General features: G+C 48.2%; 1 protein-coding gene across 2 annotated transcripts in view; it reads right to left on the bottom strand.

Moving 5' to 3' along the window:
• Positions 1–20,739, bottom strand: part of Pkd1l2 (polycystin 1 like 2) — a 90,290-nt gene that overhangs the window by 62,994 nt on the left and 6,557 nt on the right. For both annotated transcript variants that reach the window (XM_051168732.1, XM_051168731.1), the window contains exons 5-10: positions 16,427–16,574; positions 10,348–10,577; positions 6,859–7,257; positions 4,484–4,561; positions 3,659–3,708; positions 599–716 (exon numbers count right to left, since the gene is read on the bottom strand). In XM_051168732.1, the coding sequence (XP_051024689.1) occupies positions 599–716; positions 3,659–3,708; positions 4,484–4,561; positions 6,859–7,257; positions 10,348–10,577; positions 16,427–16,574 (1,023 nt within the window). The remainder of the gene's footprint in view (positions 1–598; positions 717–3,658; positions 3,709–4,483; positions 4,562–6,858; positions 7,258–10,347; positions 10,578–16,426; positions 16,575–20,739) is intronic.

Below are 20,739 nucleotides of genomic sequence, written 5' to 3' on the forward strand. Positions count from 1 at the left end.
TCAGAGCAGAGAAGTGGAAAAACACACGAACACTGACTCCACAGCACCCTGGCCCTCTGCTGTCCTGACAATGAAGACCAGGAAGGACAGGGAGGTACTACAGCATCGAAGTGAGATGGCTCAGCAGCTAAGGGCACCTGTTGACCTTGTAGAGGACCCAGATTCAATCCCCAGCACCCACATGACAGCCCCTAATCCTCTGTAACCCCAGTTCTGGGAGATCCAATACCCTCTTCTGACCTCTGTGGGTACCACACACACACATGGTGCACACACATGCATACAGGCAAAAGACTCACACATAAAATAAAAATGAATACATCAATCTTGGTTTTTTAATCATGGAGAAGGTAGTTATTGTTCAGAATTTTCAAGTCAGGATCCCATATAGTCTTGAACCCAGCTGAGGATGAACCTGAACTCAGGGCCACCCCCATCTCTCCTTGGTTTGCTGCTGCCTCCACACCCGTTTCTGCAGTTTACACTCTGGAGCACACAGGCTGATGGCGGACACAGTGACACACACAGGGATGAAGAGAGAGAACAGGCAAGCTCTCTCATCGGTGACAAGGGGGGGCAGGAGAATGGCTCCACCTACCACAGGACCAGCGAAAGTCCAAGCCTGGGTCATCATCTGGCCAGCCCAGTGTGACTTCTGTGAAAGGGTCCACGAACAGTTCAGGCTCAGTGAACACCTTCAGATTCCCACTGTCTCCCTGCAGAGGAAGTGACCACCGGTGAGGCAACACTCCGTAAGTCGGCTTCACTGTAGAGTGCTGCTACCAACCTGCCCCCACACCAGAACAGCATGTGCCAGGGTGAGACTCAGAGCAGAGAAACTTCTGGGTGGTCTCCTGCCCTCGGCTTTCCCTCAGGAGGCACGGAGTGCCTTCCTAAGACTCACTGGATACATAGCTTTATCTCCAATGTAGGCTTAGGGCTCACTATGCAGTCAGTCACCTGCACGGACAGAGGCCATCCTGGGCCAGGCCTTGTGCTGCTGATGGGAGACATGGCATCAGTAACCCCCTGTTGTCCCCAGGAAGAACAGGGACATTAATGGACACTTAAAACTCAGCATACCACCTGTGTTTCATTAGAGGGGATCCAATTAGAGGAAGTAAGAGAATAAGAAAGAATGGGGCAATTAGTTAAAAATATATAGGCCTGAGGGATTTAGGGAGAGATGACTCGTGTAGTAAGGCCGCTGGTTTGCAAGCATGATGACCCGAATCCAAGCCCCAAACCCACCAAGGGTACTGATGTTTGCTTGTAATCCCAGCCTTGGAGGGAGTGAAAACGGGTGGATCTCTAGGGTTTCCTTGTAGCTGGTCTAAGCTACTTTGTGGTTTCTTCTTCTCCCCACCTTTTCTTTCCCTCACCCCTGGTTTCACCCCCCTCTCAGTAGATAGGAGAGAAAGAATAGTAGAGGGAGAAAGAGAGCTCTCTGAATCTAAATTTTTTTCTTGTTTCTTCTTTAAGCATGACTCCTAACAAACTACAGCCACAACTCCCCCTCCCCCCGCGCCGCCACACTCACCCCGTGCTCCCTTCGCAAAACCACTGACCCCACCTGTTGGGCCCTCTGCAGTTCTATATCCTCTGAAAAGTTCCCAGAATTCCAAACATCACACAATCGCAGAAACTACCTGCAGATAGCAAAACTATACCTCTGCTACAGCATGAGGCAAATCATAGCCAGCTGCTTCAAAGCAACCCCATAGCCCCACACCTGGGATTACAACCAAAACATATTCTTATAATATTTCTGTGTTGGGTTTGTTTGTTTGTTTGTTTTTAGAAACCAAGGTTCCCGAAGTCTCACTACATGCACTGGCAACCCAGACTAGGCTACGTGACAACCTCTAGGATAGAGAGAGACCTGGCCTCAAAAACAAAACAAAACCAAGGTGGATGGTTCTAGAAGAACAACACCTGAGGTTGTCCTCAGGTCGCCACATACTCATGCACATTCACACACAAAGAAAGAAAAACTAAAAAGAACACAGGGCTTAGGACCAGCCAAGTCTCAGAGTCATGAACCTGTGTCCTCCAGCCATGTTCTGAGCCTCCAGGTATTTGTCCCTCTGAGGGTTTGCTAGCTTCTGATGCCCACGGTTGCCATGGAGACAGGGAAGCTTCCCTGTGGGACCTGCTCCCAGAAGCATCAGAAGGAAGACAGACAGTCCTGGCTAGGCAACAGAGAGCATGTCAGTTCCAGTGGAGGAAGCACCAGGCCAGAAGTGGATTCCGGAAGTAATTGCTGATGGGACCAGCTAAACAACTTAGCTATGGGTACTCTCGCTCAAGCATTGACCTGGAATAACATGAGGCTGCAGGGGAACTCAACCTCTGATGGCCTGTGTGTGCCCTGAGCCTGTGGAGGTCAGAGGACATGTCAGCCGTCAGTCCTTGCTGTCCACTTTGTTTGAGACTCGGGCTCTCATCCTCCCCTGGCCTCTGTGCTCCTGGGAATCCTTGTGGCCCCACTTCCCATCTTGTCAGAGCACCAGGATAACAGGTGCTTGCTATTGTGTCCTGTTTATGCCACATAGCAAGAGTTTTTGCCACTGAGCCATCCTCTCAGTCCTCATATCGCCTCTGAGCACACCTGTGAGGGCACGCTCTGATCACTGCTATCAGTCCACACGGTTTCTATTAGACACACAAGTCTCAGTTTCTTTCTTCCTGGGTGTTTATCCCTAAGGTTCAGGCAGAGACCACATCTGCCTTTTCTTTTCTATCTTTCTTTCCTTTTTTTTTTTTTTTTTAAAGTATTTATTTATTTATTTAGTGTTCTGCCTGCATGTGAGTTTGCACACCAGAAGAGGGCACCAGATCTCAGTATAGGTGGTTGCAAGCCACCATGTGGTTGCTGGGAATTGAACTCAGGACCTTCGGAAGAGCAGACAGGGCTCTTAACCACTGAGTCATCTCTCCAGCCCCACATCTGCCTTTTCAACCTCTCAACTCAGCCCCTAGTGTCACTTCTCGAACACTGTAGACACACAGTAGGTCTTTGTTATCAGTAAGTGCCTGCCCATTGTCAAGGGAAAGGAGCTGAAGACGCTGGCATACATACTAAACAGAACAGCTTGTTTCCCAAAATTAGTGCTAACCCCTATGAATTTCCCTCTGAGTACTGCGTCAGCCACAGCCCATAAATGTGGGTCGATTGCATGCCATTATCATTTTAGTTAGTGCCATTATCATTTTAGTTAGAAATATTTTCTGAAGCCAGTTTGGTGGCGCACACCTTTAATCCCAGCCCTCGGGAGACAGAGGCAGGTGGATCTCTGTGAGTTCAAGGCCAGCCTGGTCTACAAAGTCAGTCTAAATCAGCCAAGACAGAGAAAGCCTGTCTCTAAAAAACGAAAGAAAGAAAAAGAAAAAAAGAAATGAAATATTTTCTGATTTCCCCTATTATTTTTTTTTTTTTTAACAGAAGTGTGCTAAGGCCTGCCAACACAACCCAGCCTGTTGTTTTACAACCTGACCCTCTTGTGATTAGAGAACATATGCTTTGGGGCCTCTTTTCAAATGGAAGAAAGCTCATGGGACTCCCGGGGAACCCTGTGAGTATCCTGAACCCAAAAGTTAAAGCAGAGCGCCTGGATAGTCTTTTCTTGTGAAGTTGAATTATTTTAAAGATGCTCACGTTCTTTGCTTCAGCATTTATTCCAGACGGTTCTTGGAGACTGGAAGGGGCTGTGAAGATAACAAGAACAAGCATTAAGATTTGGTGGGAAACATTATTAAATATTGTCAAAGGCAGAGTCATGCAAGGATTGTGGCGCATATTCAGGGCGGGGGCGGGGACAGTGGTTGAGGCAGCAGGAGTATGTGAGCCTAGAGTTTGTGGCAAGTCTAAACAGTAAGACACCTCTCAAAAAAAAAATTTTAATTAAAAACAAAGAGATCGTGTTGAAGATGCCCCAAGATGTCAGCCACTCAGGTGATAGAGACACAGATAAAAAGGTTCTGTGGGTGATGGACCTGCAGCTGCCTCGCCTGGCTTTCGCCTGTGTGCTAGCAGTCTGCCCTCAGGTGCTCACAACTGCACGGCGAGCTCTTGACGCACCGAGTTAGCTCCTCAGCCCTCATCTTGTATATTTTTGTAGCACTACGGGTGGGGAGGCGGGGAGTCCAGGGTTTCTGTGTGCTAAGGAAGAGCTCTACCGGCTAAGGCACACCCTCAGGCCATCACAGAAGGTGAAGAAAGCTTCAGCCTGTCTCCCGTACTTCAGATAGCCTCTAGATATAATGCCTGAGATAATATGAACGTTATGTTCCGAGCACTGCGCCGTGCAGTTCAGGGAGTCACGGCAGGAAGAACCTCTGTGCACGTTCAGTAGCTGTAGAGCCCGCAGAGGAGTCTGAGACCGTGGAATGGGCTCCGTGTCCAGAGGCTTATTGAAGGGCTCCTCACTAGACCCCCGGGCAGATTCTGTGCCCTGGACTCCTGAGAGTACAAACTCCTTACCTGTGACTGTGATGTTTCCAATGTCCAAGCTCAAGTCTGAGAAAGCGTTCCGCACATGCGCAGTGACCAGAAAAGTGCCTGCAATGCAAAGGGAAAGGGTCACTGGCGTTGTCGCAAACTCTGTGGCACAGAGGAGACGGCTCTCCCTAGGTGTGCCTGTCTGGCTGCCTAAGTGCAGCCCTGGAATCCCTCAGCCTTTAAGGACTGGTGAGTCCTACTGTATACCAGGCAAGGCTCTGGGGATGCACAGGTGAAAGAACATGACACAGGGATATAGCGGGCTTGGGGTGGGGTACGGTACATGAGATGAAAGTGGGACTGACTGGGCTACATTGCAAAGGCTGAGAAGGTTCTTTGAGGCCGGAGAACTCCATAGGCAGGTTCCTTATTCATGCCCTCTGGGATCAGTCGTGATGGGGATGAAGGTGGGGAAATAGAGAGAGGCCAGGAATACGTGATTCATGTCTGCTTCTGGAAAACACATGGACCAAGTATGGGTAAGAACTGTCTATGGATCAGATGTGGGCCTTCGGGAGAGAGATGGTGAGGGAGCAAGGAGAGGCCAGGAGAGGAAGATGCTGTCTCTGTGCAGCCAGCTGAAGGGGGATACCACCCTCACCACCCTGCAGATTGTAGTCTGAGGGGCCCAGCAGCTGGTCTCAGGAGCCCACAGAGGCTACTAACAGAGGCCATTTCAAACATGTCTACCAAGGGCAGAAGTCCTGATGGGCTCCTTCTGTGTCCTCTCTCTTACCAGAGAGGCCCAGATCATCTGGCCTCAGGGAGAAAGGAAATCTGTTAATATGAGAATGAGCCAAAACGCCACTGGACTGGTCCAGATTCTATCAGTTAAAAAGGCATAGACTTCAATGAATAGCTTCAACTGGAGCAGATGGCGACAAAAGCCAGCAGGTGTGCCCACCTTAGGGCATTGGGACATGATGTCACCCACAAAGTTCAACCCGAGAACTTAGCAGCTGAGTTACCGAAAATAAAATAAATAAATCTCATAATGTTTTAAGTAAGTTTACAGTTTTCTGTTGGACTGCATTCATATCTATCCTGGACCACATATTGGATATGTCTGCCACTTGTCGTGGGGATTAAAGCCTCAGCATGGTGTGTGTTTTCTCATTTCACCACCCTTTGGCTCCTTCTTGTCCCAAGCAAGACTCTTGGAGAAGGGCGTGGGGAAGGAGCCATCAAGACTCTGCAGGATGAGGCGGCTGTAGTGGGCAGCACTTAGCAAAGCCCCAGGGACTCTCTTGTGGAGTCTGCCATTCTCTTTGCTGTTTCATGCCAGGTCCTTGGCAGAAGGCCTGAGACCCTCATACCTGCCCGGTGTCACCTCCTTCCTGGCACTCCTCTGAGCCCCAGGGAAGTTGTGGGCAGGGTCCTAGGCTACCCAAGACTCACAGCCTAAAAATTGTATCAACCCATCTGCCAGGGTAGTCAGTCCATTCCAGATGCAGGGCAAACGTGTGCTGTGACCTCCCAGCTGGTGCCAGCCAGGCATCCCTCATCCAGCATAGTCTTGATGCTTCCTCCCAACCTACTTCCCCACCCCGCCACCACCATCATCATCATCATCTCCACTTTCAGTCTTCATCTCTCTCACCAGAGCAGACTGAAGTTTCCTCAACCTGCTCTCCTGTAGGAATGCTGGTGCTGGGAGGCACTCAAGACACCTGCTGTCTTCTAGTGGTTCTCCATGGGGTCGACTGTGTCTCTCAGAATTCCTTTGTCAGTGTTCTCAGACATTTTTAGCTGTCGTAGCCCAGGACAATGGCACATACCACTTGCCTTTAGTGGGTAGAAACCGTGGCTACTGCTACATACCCTACTGTATGCAATGTAAACCCCACAAGGACAAGGAATTGGCTAGTCCCAAACATCAGAGGTAAGGCTGCACTTCTATCTGAGAAGCTATGGGGAATTAATGGTTGCTGAAAAGACATTTATTGTCAGTGGTATGAGACCATGCTTTAGGACATAACCTATGTCCTACAAGTAGCCTTAATTAAAGTCTGTGGGATAAATACACACACACACACAGACACAGACACACACAGAGGAAGAAGTATTGGGGGAAAGGTGTTCAGAGGGAGTGGGAGGGGTATAAGAGCCTGATGAGGGATGAAGATGATAAAAAAACGCATTATATCCGCATATGAAATTATCAAAGAATAAAAAGAGACAACAAAAATGACACAAGAAGTGTCCAGGTTGAGCGCCTCTTCAGACAGCTAGAAACTCTAAGGGTAACAGATAGTACTCAGGAGGGTCGTAGGCAGGGTGGCCAAGTGAGCCATCATTGCACTTGGGAGTCACAGAAAACCTGATGGAACCAAATGAGAAATGGAAAAGCCCAGTACCTTCAACAGGAACCGCCACGCGGTAGGTTCCAGAGGGTCGCCCAACACTGTCTTCCTTCTGGGAGAAGTTTGCGTTGAGTCCCACCACCTCAAAAGTCAGCTCCTCCAGGGTACCATGAGCCACCGAGACATTGACCAACAGGTCCCTCCCAAGCTCCACATGGTCAGAAGCCCAGGAGGCCTGCAGCCCCGACAGCAGCTCCGCAAAGTGCACAGTGACATTCCCAGAGGGGGCAGAGGTGGTACCCACAGCTTGGATCTTCAGGTGGTGCTTCCCAGGGCCCAGCAGTTTCTGGATCTCTCTGTCCAGAGTCAGATTGTAAGGCTGCGAGCCCCTCTGGGTGGTAAACTCAGCCAGAGTTATATTACCCGAAAGCACAGCGTAAGTCACATCATCTCCTAGGTGGGGTAAGGGAAATTGAGGAAGACTGTTACCAACTATGCAGCTAGCATTCTAAGATAGTGCAGACTGAGTTCTGATGTCAGATTCTGCAGTAGACATAGGTATGGGTCTGGAGAAATACACAAGGACAGACCACCCTCCCTAAATGCTAATTATTTCTGAGTTTTGGCTTAATAAGTAATTTTTTATTGTTTTCCTTTCTGGGTCCTCTCTGCTCATTTTTATATTGTTTGTTTGTTTGTTTGTTTGTTTTTGAAACAGGGCCTCATGTAGCAGAGGCTGGCCTTGAACTCTTGATTTTCCTGTCTGAACCTCTCTAGTGTTAGGATTACAGGCAAGCACCACTATGCTCAGGTTACATGGAACTGGAGATCAAACTCAGGGTTTCTCAGATAGCAAGTATGCTACCAACTGAGGTGCAGCCACAGCCTTGCTGTTATATATTTGTGTCCTTGAACCTAGAAGTTTATAGCAAATGCTTAGACCATCTTGATGATAACCACACCCCTGGGGCGGGAACTTAAAAAAGGCACCTCTGAGTGGACACAAGGATTTTGATGCATGAGAATGAACTTCAAGTCTTGTTTTCAGCCAAAGAGGGTGGAAGTGGATCCTTCAACATCCATTAATGACTTCCTGGGACAGATAGATCTCTATGGAACTCAGCCTGTTCTCCACAAGGTGGGGCCTCCCTAGCAGTCTGCATATGACTGTCCTAGCTAGATACCAAACATTATAGTTGGCTGAAAGTGCGAGGTGTGCAACAAATGGTATTCTTCCCCCCCCCCCCCGGTTTTTTGAGACAGGGTTTCTCTGTGTAGCCTTGGCTGTCCTGGACTCACTTTGTAGACCAGGCTGGCCTCAAACTCAGCAATCCACCTGCCTCTGCCTCCCAAGTGCTGGGATTAAAGGCGTGTGCCACCACGTCCAGTAACAAATGATATTCTTTCCAGTTGAAGCCAAGCCAAATATATTTCTCATTGGATGCTGATGGGAGGAAAAAGGAAGGAGAGGAAGAGGAGGAGAAGGAAGAGGCACTGATATTGGTGATAATAATGGTGATCATGGTGAAGATAATGGTGGCGATGATCATTTGGTGATGGTGGTGATGATGGTGATGGTAGTGATGATGGTGGTGATGGTGATGATGGTGATGGTAGTGATGATGGTGATGATGGTCATGATGGTGATGGTGGTGATGATGGTGATGGTGGTGATGATGGTGATGGTGGTGATTATTTGGTGATGATGGTGATGGTGGTGATGATAGTGATGATGGTGATGGATGGTGATGGTGGTGATGGTGATGATGGGTGATGATGGTGGTGATGGTGATGATGGTGATGGTGGTGATGCTGTTGGGATGGTGTTGAGGATTGTGGGTGGTAGGATGGTGATGTGGTGAGGATGGTGGTGATGGTGATGGTGGTGATGATGGTGATGATGGTCATGATGGTGATGGTGGTGATGATGGTGATGGTGGTGATGATGGTGATGGTGGTGATTATTTGGTGATGATGGTGATGATAGTGGAGGTGGTGATCATTTGGTGATGTTGTTGATAGCATAAGGCCCTATAGGAGCAGTACCCTTAACTTTTATGTGTATTCCTGCTTTTTCCACACCTGGCAAAGAGCTGATACACAATTATATTTGCAAAATGACTACATAAATCAATGAAAGATTATTTTACTCTACCCCAGGTGCACATATCAGCCCTCATTTGGCAGTAGGCATTCAAGAACAGAAAGGAGTCACATGTGTGCTGTGTCAGAGCCCATCACAATCACATTAAGACGGTCACAAGTTAGGGCTGGAGAGATGGCTCAGAGGTGAAGAGTCTGTTCAGAGGATGGCTGTTCCTCCAAAGGTCCTGAGTTCAATTCCCAGCAACCACATGGTGGCCGATAACCATCTGTAATGAGATCTGGTGCCCTCTTCTGGTGTGCAGGCACACATGCAGGCAGTACTATATAAATAATAAATAAATCTTTTTGTTTTTAAGAAAAGACTCTCAGAGTGAAGGAGATCATACTGAGTCAGATAGTTACTCATTTGATGATCTTTACCACCACCATCATCATTGTTACCATCATCATTGTTACCACCATCATCATTGTTACCATCATCATTGTCACCACCATCATCGTTACCATCATCATTGTCACTACCATCATCATTGTTACCATCATCATTGTCACCACCATCATCGTTACCATCATCATTGTCACCACCATTATTATTGTTACCATCATCATTGTTACCATCATCATTGTCACCACCATCACCATCACCATCACCATTCCCCACATTATTGTCACCATCATCCTAGCTCTGCGCGGCATAATTTATGTCAACAGGGCTCATTTCAGACCTCTACCTGGACTGTGCTTTGTGGGAAAAGGCTGCTGTGCATAAGGCATGGAGTCTTTGTGCACAGAAGTAGTGCTACTTAAAATATCAGTAGAAACTATCTAAGCACCAGCCAGTCAGGATGGATGTGCTAAGGACTACTGTGGCAAATTGGAGTGATTTCTGTAATAAATTAGAATGGATGCTGTGACCAATCAGTGTGGAAACCTCAACGAATCAAAGCAGATGTTGTAACCAACCAAAATGGCCTCTTCCTTAATTAGGAGACACTGTGTCCAATCAGAGTGTGCCCTGGCTGGAACTGTTGATAGGCTTATATCCCTGTGCACAGCTGGACATTGCCAGGCCTCATGGCCACAGGATGGTACCACACTCATTGTCAGTGCTGGCGGCGTGAGATGGGCTTGGGCCCAGCTGGCAGCCCTCCCAGTCCCATCTCTTCTTATTGAAATCTGCCCCATAGACATACAGAAAGAGCCTTGGGAAAGTGGGGGTTCCTACTGCCTCACTAGCCTTCTGACTTGGGGTAAATTAATGTGGGGTCTATTGTGAGTGGGCCAGTACAGGTCAAGTGCTTAGTGCTGTGAAGACACCATGGGTATTAAATAAATAAACAATGGTAGCTAAGACACTAAAGCCTTTGGTTAACAAGATAGATCTGGAGGGGGCGGATCTTCCCACTTGCCCCAACTTGCTCCATCCGACAGACTCACCTCCATCCACATCCACCTGAATCCACAGTGGTTCCCCAAAAACAACCTGACAGAGAAGGCCGGCTCCAGATCCAGACAGGCCAGCACACCCAGTGACACGGGGCATCTCCACCTTGTCTTGAAGTACCACTTGCTTCTGAGCAGTTACATGCCACTCGCTGGTCGTACACTCAGCAAACACAGTGAACTCCCCAGGAGAGGTAAACTGGTGGGTCACGCTGCTGGACACACTTGGGGGGAGGGGGTAAGAGGAATACAAGCTTTAAGAAGCATGCATACATTCACAACTCCCTTGCTCTGCAAAGACAAGATGGGGGACGTGTGGTTCAGCTGGGAGAAGGCTTGCCTAGCTTGCATGCTCAGAGTGTGATCTCCAGCACTCTATTAGCTGCGTGTGATGGAGTACATCTGTGGTCCAAGCACCCAGCAGGGGGAGGTAGAAGATTAGAAGTTCAGAGTCATCCTCTGCTATATAGTGACTTTGAAGCTAGTCTCAAAAACTAAAAACTAAAAAATAATAAAAGTATGACAGAAGAAAGAAAAAGATGTCACACAGCACACCCTGCTGTCTGTGTCAGGGAAGAAGAGCTGTAACAACTCAGCTGCAGATCAGAAATAGGATTGGCCAGCCTTGAGAAGTGTCAGCTGCCAGCCCTTTGAAAACAATTATTTGTTTTACTGGTGTGTGTGTGTGTGTGTGTGCATGCACACGTGCATGCGTGTGCATGCGCACGTGCATGCGTGTGCATGCGCACGTGCATGCGTGTGCGCGCTAGAGGTCAATCTCAGCTGTTCTTCAAGAGTCCAGTGAGCTCCAGGGGTCCTCTTGCCTCAGCCTCCCCAGGCCTGGGAGTTTTGCAAGTGCACGCCATCATGCCTGACTTTTTATGTTGATGCTGGGAAGCAAACTCAGGTCCTCATGCTTGCATTGCAAGTTCTTTTTGTTTGGTTGGTTTGGTTTTTGCTTTAGGGGTTGGTTTTTGTTGTTGGTTTTTTGTTTGTTTTGTTGGTTGGTTGGTCGGTTGGTTTTGTTTTGTTTTGTTTCCAGATAGGGTTTCTCTGTATAGCCTTGGCTGTCTTGGACTCCTTTTGTAAACCAGGCTGGCCTTGAACTCACAGAGATCCACCTGCTTCCGCCTCCCCAAGTGCTGGACTACAGATGTGTGCCACTGCACCTGGCTCACATTGCAAGTTCTTTACTGGCTGGTCCATCTCTCCAGCCTCTGAATGTTCTTTTCTGCTACTGACTCCCACTTTGGCTCATGGAACCCCTTCTCTGGGCCTTCCTGCTTTGCTCTAGACCACCGTTCCCAGCCTCATTTTTGCCATTTGTGAACAGAAACTTATCAAACTCATGGGCAACCTTGTCCTCTCATTTTAACTTAATATGTCCAGTGTGGCCTACAGCCCTTTCGATCCCAGCCTGTGCCCTCATCTCCTGCCCCTTTTCCTGCCTAACCTACTGGTCATGCAGAGGACTCTCCACTTCCTTTGTCTCACTCCAAGGCCACCAATCATTGTGTAGCTCTCCTCCCAGAAGGCTTTGCCTTCCCCTGTTCATCTGTGTGATCTTGTTTTAGTTTTAGACAAGGCCTAATGTAGTTCAGGCCTCAAGTTTTGCTATCTAGCTGAGGATGACTTTAAACTTCTGGTACTTGGGGCTGGAGAGATGGCTCAGAGGTTAAGAGCACTGGCTGCTCTTCCAAAGGTCCTGAGTTCAATTATCAGCAACCACATAGTGGCTCACAACCATCTATAATGAGATCTGGTGCCCTCTTCTGGCATGGAGGCACATATGCAGGCAAAACACTGTATACATAATAAATAAATCTTAAAAAAAAAAAAAAACCAACAACAAATTTAAAAAAACTTCTTGTCATCCTGCCTCCACCTCTCAAGTGCTAGAATTACAGGTGTACACCACCATGCAGCTGGAGACACTACAGTTGTACACCACCATGCAGCTGGAGGCACTGCATGTGTACACCACCATGCAGCTGGAGGCAAAAAGTGTTGTTGCTCAGATCTCTATCTACCTTGGTCGTTTGTTTGATTTTGGAACAGGGTTTCCCTATATATCCCTGGATGGGTTGGGACCAGGATGGCCTTAAAATCATGATGATCTACATCTCATGGGTGCAGGAGCTAAAGGCATGCACAACCACGCCCAGCCCACCTTGCTCTGACATAGGGTTTCTCGCTATTACCTGGAACTGTCCATCCAGTTCAGCCTGACTGGTAGCTAGCAAGCTCCAGGGCTCCACCTGTCTCTGCCTCCCCGCCTCTGAGATTACAGCCGTGCATCACCATGTCCAGCTGTTTCACATGGGTTTCTGGGGAATCAAATTCAGGTCTTCGTGCTTGCATAGCAAGCCACTGCTCCATCCCCGTGGCAATGGCACTAAGACTGCAGATCACATGCCAAGCCTGAAGAGGTGTCTTCTTGCCTTTGTAGCAGATGACACATGTTCCCCCAAGAGCCTCCGTTGAGTGTGTCTCTAGGAATCCCCTCAGTTGAAGGGAGATGCTTCACCCCAAGAATTCACATTGTGTCCCCTAGGGACATTCAGCATCCATTTGCTGCTCAGTGACAATATGTGAATGACACTCCCTGGGACTAAGAGCTGCACATGCTCTGCAACTCTGTGGCATCAGCAGTGTCTCCCACGGCATTCCACTTTGACTTCACCTTCTACTCTGTCTCAGTACCCTCCTCCTCCTGACCTCATCAGTATCTGCTCATGGGTACCCACCTTCCTCTCCTAGGAACAGACTCCTCACACAGGCAAGCATTAATGCCTTTTTCTACCCAGGCCTCCCAGGGTACTGTTGAACTTTCCAGAACCTTTCGTCTTCCTTCATACCCATGAGTACCAGGAAGACTGAGTGTATTCAGCATATAACCTGCTTCTTCAGGTCCGGGCCAGGCCTGAGTCTAGATCAGCATTTCTCAACCTGTGGGTCTCAAAAGACCTTTTCAGAGAGATCTCCTAAGACCATTGAAAAACAAAGATATTTACATTGTGTTTCATAATAGTAGCAGAATTATAGTTATGAAGTAGCAGTGAAGGTAATTTTATGGTTAGGGTCACCACAACGTGAGAACCTGTATTAGGAAGATTGAAAACCACTGTTTTTGCACCCAAACCCAGAAGACTGCAGCTTTAAAATTCTCACCAGCCATCACCTCCCTCTGTGCCTCCCAGAGGCCTGTGTGCATCTGGTCCTCCCCAAGGCTTGTGTTGCCTTGTATATTAGCATCCTCCCAACAAGACTGTTGCTCTGAAGACAGCCTAGGTATAGAGGCAACTCCCAGTGGGGAAGAGAAAAAAGTCAATCCCCAGTTGTACCAGCAGGGGGCATGTGGTTACCTGATTCTGTGGCTTGGACAAAGTCAGCTTTACATAAATTGACTCATAAGAGCCATAATACAACCTCAGATATGAGGAAGCTTGTCCAAGACAGAGAAAGGGAACAGCCTGCCACATGTATGGACAAGGACACCAAACACAAGGCAAAAAGGGTGCTTCCAAAGGAGAAGCCTGTGATTTGTCAGGGCTGCTTCTCTATGAGGTTGGATTCTACCCTCAGCTCATGCAGGTATCCACTAGGAATGAGGTCCAATCTTAGAGTTTCTGCCTCTTAGACTAACAAGTAGCTAAGTACAACAAGGCTCTGCAGTTCAGTGGTAAAGCCCTAATTTAGCATGCATGAGGCCCTAGGCTCAAGTCCTAGCATTGCAAAAACCATGCAAATCAGAAGGGGGGGGTGGAGGGGAGGAGGTAGGGGAGGGGGTGGGAGGTGGGGGAGGTGAGGTGAGGGGGATGGGAGGTGGGGCAGGTGGGGGAGGGGGCGAGTGGGGAAGCAGGGGAGAGGGGGTGGGAGGTGGGGGAGGGGGAGGGGGGCAGGTGGGGGGAGGAGGATGGGAGCTGGGGGGTGGGGGAGGGAGGAGGGGGGGGGGGGGGGGGGAGGAGGGGGGTGAGGGGGAAGCAGGGGGGGGGGGGACGGGGGGCAGGGGGGGTGGAGGTGGGGAGCAGCGGGGAGGGGGGTGGAGGTAGGGGAGGCGGGGTGAGGGGGGGGTGGGGTGGGAGGGGGGGGGGGGGAGTTAGGGGGATGGGGTGAGGGGTGGGGGTGAGGGGGGAGCAGGGTGAAGGGGTGGGGGGGGGGGGAGGGATGGTGGCTCATACCTATAATCCAAGCACTTGGTGTGATGCAAGAGGCTATGAAGTTCAAGGCCAGCATGGGATACCTGGGAAGTATGGAATGAGATTCTATCTAGAAGGGAGGAAGGGGGAGCGTGGTACGATAAGATGGCACAGTGGGTAAGGGTACTTGCTGTCAAGTCTCATGACTTAAGCTCCGTTTCTAGAACCCACAGGGTGGAAGGAGACATCTGACTCCTTAAAATAGTCCTCTGGCCTTCGCATGTGCATATGGCACAAGCATGCCCCTCATCATAAATAAATAAATGTTTTTAAAAGAAGAAATAAATATGAAGGAAAGAATAAAGGAAGGAAGGAAAGGGAGAAAGTGGGGAAGAGAGGAGGGGGGGAGGGAAACATAATGACATTTGTCCAGTATGGCTTCTGTGTAATCTTTAAAACGCCATGCAGTTATCCACACACTGAGTCACGTGCTAATGCTGCTGGCCAAACCAAGAAAGCATGAGAAAGGACTGTCACAGTGTGAATAAAAATGACAGAGGTGGCTGGGTAATTTCAAGGTCCAGTGGATCATTAAAGCAGATGAAATTGGATCACTCAGGTGCGGTGGTGGTGGAGGGCTGTACTTATTTCTCTTAAAGGAGACAAAATTCTAGTGACTTTTGCTTAGGCTTAGAGCTACTGCCAAGACAGGTATTAGGGAGATAGCATTGCTTATGTACTGGGGTGACATGTGTAGGCATGTACGCACGCACACATACATGCATGTACATGTGTATGTGGGTGCATGCAGAGGTGAAAAGAAAACCTCAAATGTCATTCTTTGGGTCTTGTCCACCTATTTTTTTATTTTTATTTTTTTTTTTTAATGATGGGATTCTTCCATTAACCTAGAACTCATCAAGTACAATGGGCGGGCTGGCCATCAGGCCTTAGGGCTCTTCCTGTTCCTGCATCCACAGCACTGGGGTGACAGGATAGACCACCATGCCTAGCGGGGTTTGGGGTTTTTGTGTTTTAAGTGGGTTCTGGGGAATAAAACTCAGGTCCTTTACCACCGAGCTGTTCTCATCGGCTGTACTGGCTGGTTTTGTATCAACTTGACACAAGCTAGAGTCATCAGAGAGGAAGGAGCCTCAACCGCCCACCAGGAGATCCAGCTGTAAGGCATTTTCTCAATTAGTGACCAATGGAGGAGGGCCCAGCCCATTGTGGGCGGGGCCATCCCTGGGCTGGTGGTCCTGGCTTCTATAAGAAAGCAGGCTGAGCAAGCCATTTGGCTCAAGCCATTAAGCAGCACCCCTTCGTGGCCTCTGCATCAGATCCTGCCTCCAGGATCCTGCCATGTTTGAGTTCCTGTCCTGACTTCCTTCAGTGATAAACAGTGCTGAGGAAGGGTAAGTTGAATAAACCTTTTCCTCCCCAACTTGCTTTTGGGTTATGGTGTAACATCACAGCAATAGAAGCCCTAACTAAGATTCCAGCCCTCACATCTTGTTTTCATGGACAAAATAATTGAGGCTTGGAGAGAAATGACATGGTCCAAGGAGGACTGTGCAAACAAAGCTCAGGAGGTCAGAGGTCAGGTGAAGATGGCACAGAATGCTGAGATGGAGCCTGAGCACACTGTAGGAGCCCTAAAAACTCCTCTACCACACGGGATCAAGCCCCAGCCAGCCTGTGTGATGATGAACAGCATGTGCCCTCAGCTGACATCCAGTTGACCATGGGACATGTGAGAGAGTGAGGTCTTCCTTGGCCAGTCACCACCCCCGGGGTCAGCCCAACTGGGAAGCCCACCCAGCCCTCCCCCAGAAATGAAAATAATGGTTCTAGTCATTAGGTTTGGAGGTAGCTTGTTATGCAGTAAAAGCTGACTGATACAACCTGTCTTAAAGATCTGAGGTTCCTCTTACCTGGGTGGGTAGTAGGGGTCAAGAATGTGGCCGTCTCCCATGCTGAGTATGCAGGACAGGTTTCCAATGTAGGGAGAAAGGAGCCATGTCAGGGAGATGGTGACATTGTCAAAGATGAAGCTCCCATTGGGCACCACCAGCCGCAAGCCTGCAGACTCAAGCATGATGTTGTGTGAATTTTGTGAACCAAAGATGTTTGTTTCTCCTTAATAATCAGTTTTTTCTGCCCATGTGGCCATTGCTTTTATACAAGGCATTTAAAGTTTATTATAGTTTTACTATTTTGTTTCATTTCATTTTGAGACAGGGTCTCTTTACATAGCCCTGGCTAACCTGGAACTCACTATGTAGACAAGGCTAGCCTCAAACTCACATCAATCCTCCTGTCTCTGCCTCCTGGTTATTTTTACTTTTGAAATATCTGTCTATCTGTCTATCCATCTATCTATCTATCTATCTATCTATCATTTATCTATCATCTATCTACCTACCTACCTACCTGTCTGTCTATCTATTATCTAGCTATCTATCTAACATTTATCATGTGTGTGACATACATGAACATGTGTGTGACATACATGAACATGTATGTGACATACATGAACATGTATGTATGTGTGTATACGTGAAGGTTAGAGGACAACCTGCAGGAGTCAATCCTGTCTTTTCACCATGTGGGCTTCAGGTATAGAACTCAGGGTGTCAGGCCATAACAGCCTCCACTTCTGAGCTATCTCTCTGGCCTTTTAAATTTTTTCTTTTTCTTTATTTTTAATTATCTTAATTATTATTTTATTTATTTATGATTTCACTTATTTTTATAATTATTTATAATTTAATTAATTCATTTAATTATTATTTAATTATTTTAATTATTTATTTTTAATTTTATTTAATTTTTAAGGCAGGCTCTATAGATCCTAGCCTTCAAAATACAAAATATAGTTTTGGATAACCTTGAACTTCTGATCCTCCTGCCTGTAGCTTCTGAATGCTGAGGTTAAAAGCATGTACCACTATGCCTGCATATATGTGGTATTGGGGATGAAAACCCAGGGTCTATCACATATGAGGCAAGCACTCTGCCAACTGGGTGACAACCTCACTCCCTGAAAGCACATATATCCCTCAAGAGCTCTGTTCTGGTGCCTAGTGGCAGGCATTGTCACCACAATTCTGGGTTGCTTTACAGAGAGAGCCACAGGCACATAAGCACACACAAACGTGCATACTCTTTGTACTTTTTAGCCTAATGCATCACAGAGATCAGTGTGTCTGCCGGTCCCACAGCCATGTTCTTCTCTTCAGAGAAGAGAAGAGAAAATGTATTTAACCTAATTTATTTAACTAGTGATTCAAATCTATTTTATAATGGCTAAAACAACTAATTCAAATTTAAAAAGGTAGGTAGGAAGGAACAAAGGAAGGAAGGACAGAAGGACAAAAAACCTTCTTTAAGAAAGTCTACTTGTGGGCCAGGCGTGGTGGCACAGGCCTTTAATCCCAGCACTCGGGAGGCAGAGGCAGGCAGATTGCTGTGAGTTCAAGGCCAGCCTGGTCTACAAAGGCTGTCCAGGACAGCCAAGGCTGACATAGAGAGGACCTTGTCTCAGAAAAAAAAAAAAAAAAAAAAAGCTGGGCATGGTGGCGCATGCCTGTAATTCCAGCACTGGGGAGGCAGAGGCAGGTGGATCAATGTAAGTTCAAGGCCAACATGGTCTACAAAGTGAATCTAGGACAGCCAAGGCTACATAGAGAAACCTTGTCTAGAAAAACAAAAACAAAAACAAAACAAAAAAAGAAAAGAAAAGAAAGAAAGAAAGTCTACTTGAACTCTAAACCACTTCATAGTAAACTGTGTAAGCCTTGAACTTCAAAAGCTGGATCGGGTGGGGTAGGACTCCATGCAGCCCTGTTTGACTCTGTGTGCTGCAGCCTTCCAGTGCTTGGACGCTAAAATCTGTGTGGAAAGACTCCCTGGAGCAAGCCAGAACGCCATCAGGCTCTCAGCCTCAGCTGTGAGGGGTGCTTAGGGTGCAGCTGGGTCCTGTGAGGGATGCTGAGGGTGCAGCTAGGTCCTGTGAGAGGAGCTGAGGGTGCAGCTGGGTCCTGTGAGGGGTACTGAGGGTGCAGCTGGGTCCTGTGAGAGGTACTGAGGGTGCAGCTGGGTCCTGTGAGGGGTGCTGAGGGTGCAGCTGGGTCCTGTGAGAGGTGCTTAGGGTGCAGCTGGGTCCTGTGAGGGGTGTTTAGGGTGCAGCTGGGTTTTGTGAGGGGCACTCAGGGTGCAGCTGGGTCCTGTGAAGGGCACTCAGGGTGCAACTGGGTCCTGTGAGGGGTGCTGAGGATGCAGCTGGGTCTTGTGAGGGGCTCTGAGGATGCAGCTGGGTCCTGTGAGGGGCACTCAGGGTGCAGCTGGGTCCTGTTAGGGGTACTGAGGGTACAGCTGGGTCCTGTGAGGGGCACTCAGGGTGCAGCTGGGTCCTGTGAGGGATGCTAAGGGTACAGCTGGGTCCTGTGAGGGATGCTAAGGGTGCAGCTGGGTCCTGTTAGGGGTATTGAGGGTACAGCTGGGTCCTGTGAGGGGCACTCAGGGAGCAGTGGGGATCTGTGAGTACATGACCTGGGGCACTGACTCCCTCTTTGTGAATCAGAGGACAGCTATGATCAGAACACACTGGTTCACAGGGACAGGGCGAAATGTTGTGGCCACACCCTACCCATCCCTCCTCTGCCCTAAGTCACACACTTCAGTGACACACGGCAGCTGGCAGATCTCCAAAAGACACTCTTAGCCTACCAGCAAAACCACCAAACAGAAGTTGATGCCAACGCATACAGCCTGCTCTTCCCAGACAACAAGATAGGGAGACTGGCAAACTCCATCTTGGTTGACCCAGACATGACAAGCCAACTAATGCCATGAGTAAAGCCTGTTGGCTGCCACCGTCCCCTTCCTGTACCTGTCCTCCTACAGCCTCAACTCTGCCATGCTAGATGCCGCTGGGCACCCTGCCCACTCTGACTCATCTTTTCCTTTCAGGTCCTTGTTGCTCATGCACTAGGCAGAAGTTGCTTTTCTGAGTCATTTGTCACAGGATGGTACAGTGCGGTGTCTCATCCTTAAGGGAAGTTGGTGTTCTCACCCTTCTCTGTAGGAAAGTGAACTGATGCAGCTCTTAGGAGGGTAGTTCAGTGCTATCTACCAGCACTTAAACACACTCAGCACCCTAGCTACTAGCAACTTCGTCTCAGAAAATGACGCCAGGTCCGTGTCAAGCTAGGCTCGCACAGCAGCAGTAGCCTGCACCGCCCTGAGTGAGTGGCATTCAGTCACAGGATGAGGAGAGAGTCTCCTGGGGCCCCACCCTTTACTAGGGAGCCATGGGTAGTGGAGGGCTGCAGCAGGGAGGGGAAGTCAAGTCTTCCGTGTGGTGTAGCCGCTGCTGAACCGCCCATGCTTTGGTGGACAGTGCTACAGCCATGCTCACACCAAGGCCCAGCTTCAACTCGGTGGGTCATGAAACCAAGCTACTCCATCCTCCAAAATACAAGGGAGGGACTTAGGAGATGTGTCTGGTATGTGTTTATATAATGAAAAAAAATGTTGAGCTGTAGATTAATATGTTTCATATGATTATGTTTTAGTTCAAAATGCAAATATATTTACTCATAGCCATGTTAGTAAGCATTTTTAAGTGTAGAAAAAAAAATGTCAGGCTGAAGAGATGGCTCAGCCATTAGAGACTAGGCACACAACCAAAATATAAGAGAAAATAAAATGTCCTCGCAATATTAACAGGATTTCCTTAGGGGGAATAGATCTGTCAAATTGAAGGGAAGAATTTTCCCTTCTTTTTAATGAAATGTTTACCAATTGTGATTATATGGGTTATTTTGTGACTTTTAAGGGTCTCATGTTAAGGCTGGAGAGATGGTTTGGCGTTTAGGAGCGCTTGTGTTGTTCTTACAGAGGACCTGGGTTCAGTTCCCAGCTCCTACATGGAGGCTCACAGCAACTGTAACCCCAATTCTAGGTGATCACTGTCCTCTTCTGACCTTTGCAGGCACCACACACCTATTGCACGCAGACACACATAGACATACAGAGAGAGAGAGAGAGAGAGAGAGAGAGAGAGAGAGAAAGCATCCGTACATATAAAATAAAAATCTTTTTTAAAAAATTCTATTTTAAAAGAAATCGTGTGTATGCATGGGTGCAAATGTCTCCAAGAGAGCAAGTCAGCAGGCAGCGATGTCTGGCCACAGGGAGTTGTTATAGGGGAAGTTCACTTCACACATCAGATCTGTCTCTT

Source organism: Acomys russatus, chromosome 26, assembly GCF_903995435.1.
Source record: "Acomys russatus chromosome 26, mAcoRus1.1, whole genome shotgun sequence".
Taxonomy (NCBI): domain Eukaryota; kingdom Metazoa; phylum Chordata; class Mammalia; order Rodentia; family Muridae; genus Acomys; species Acomys russatus.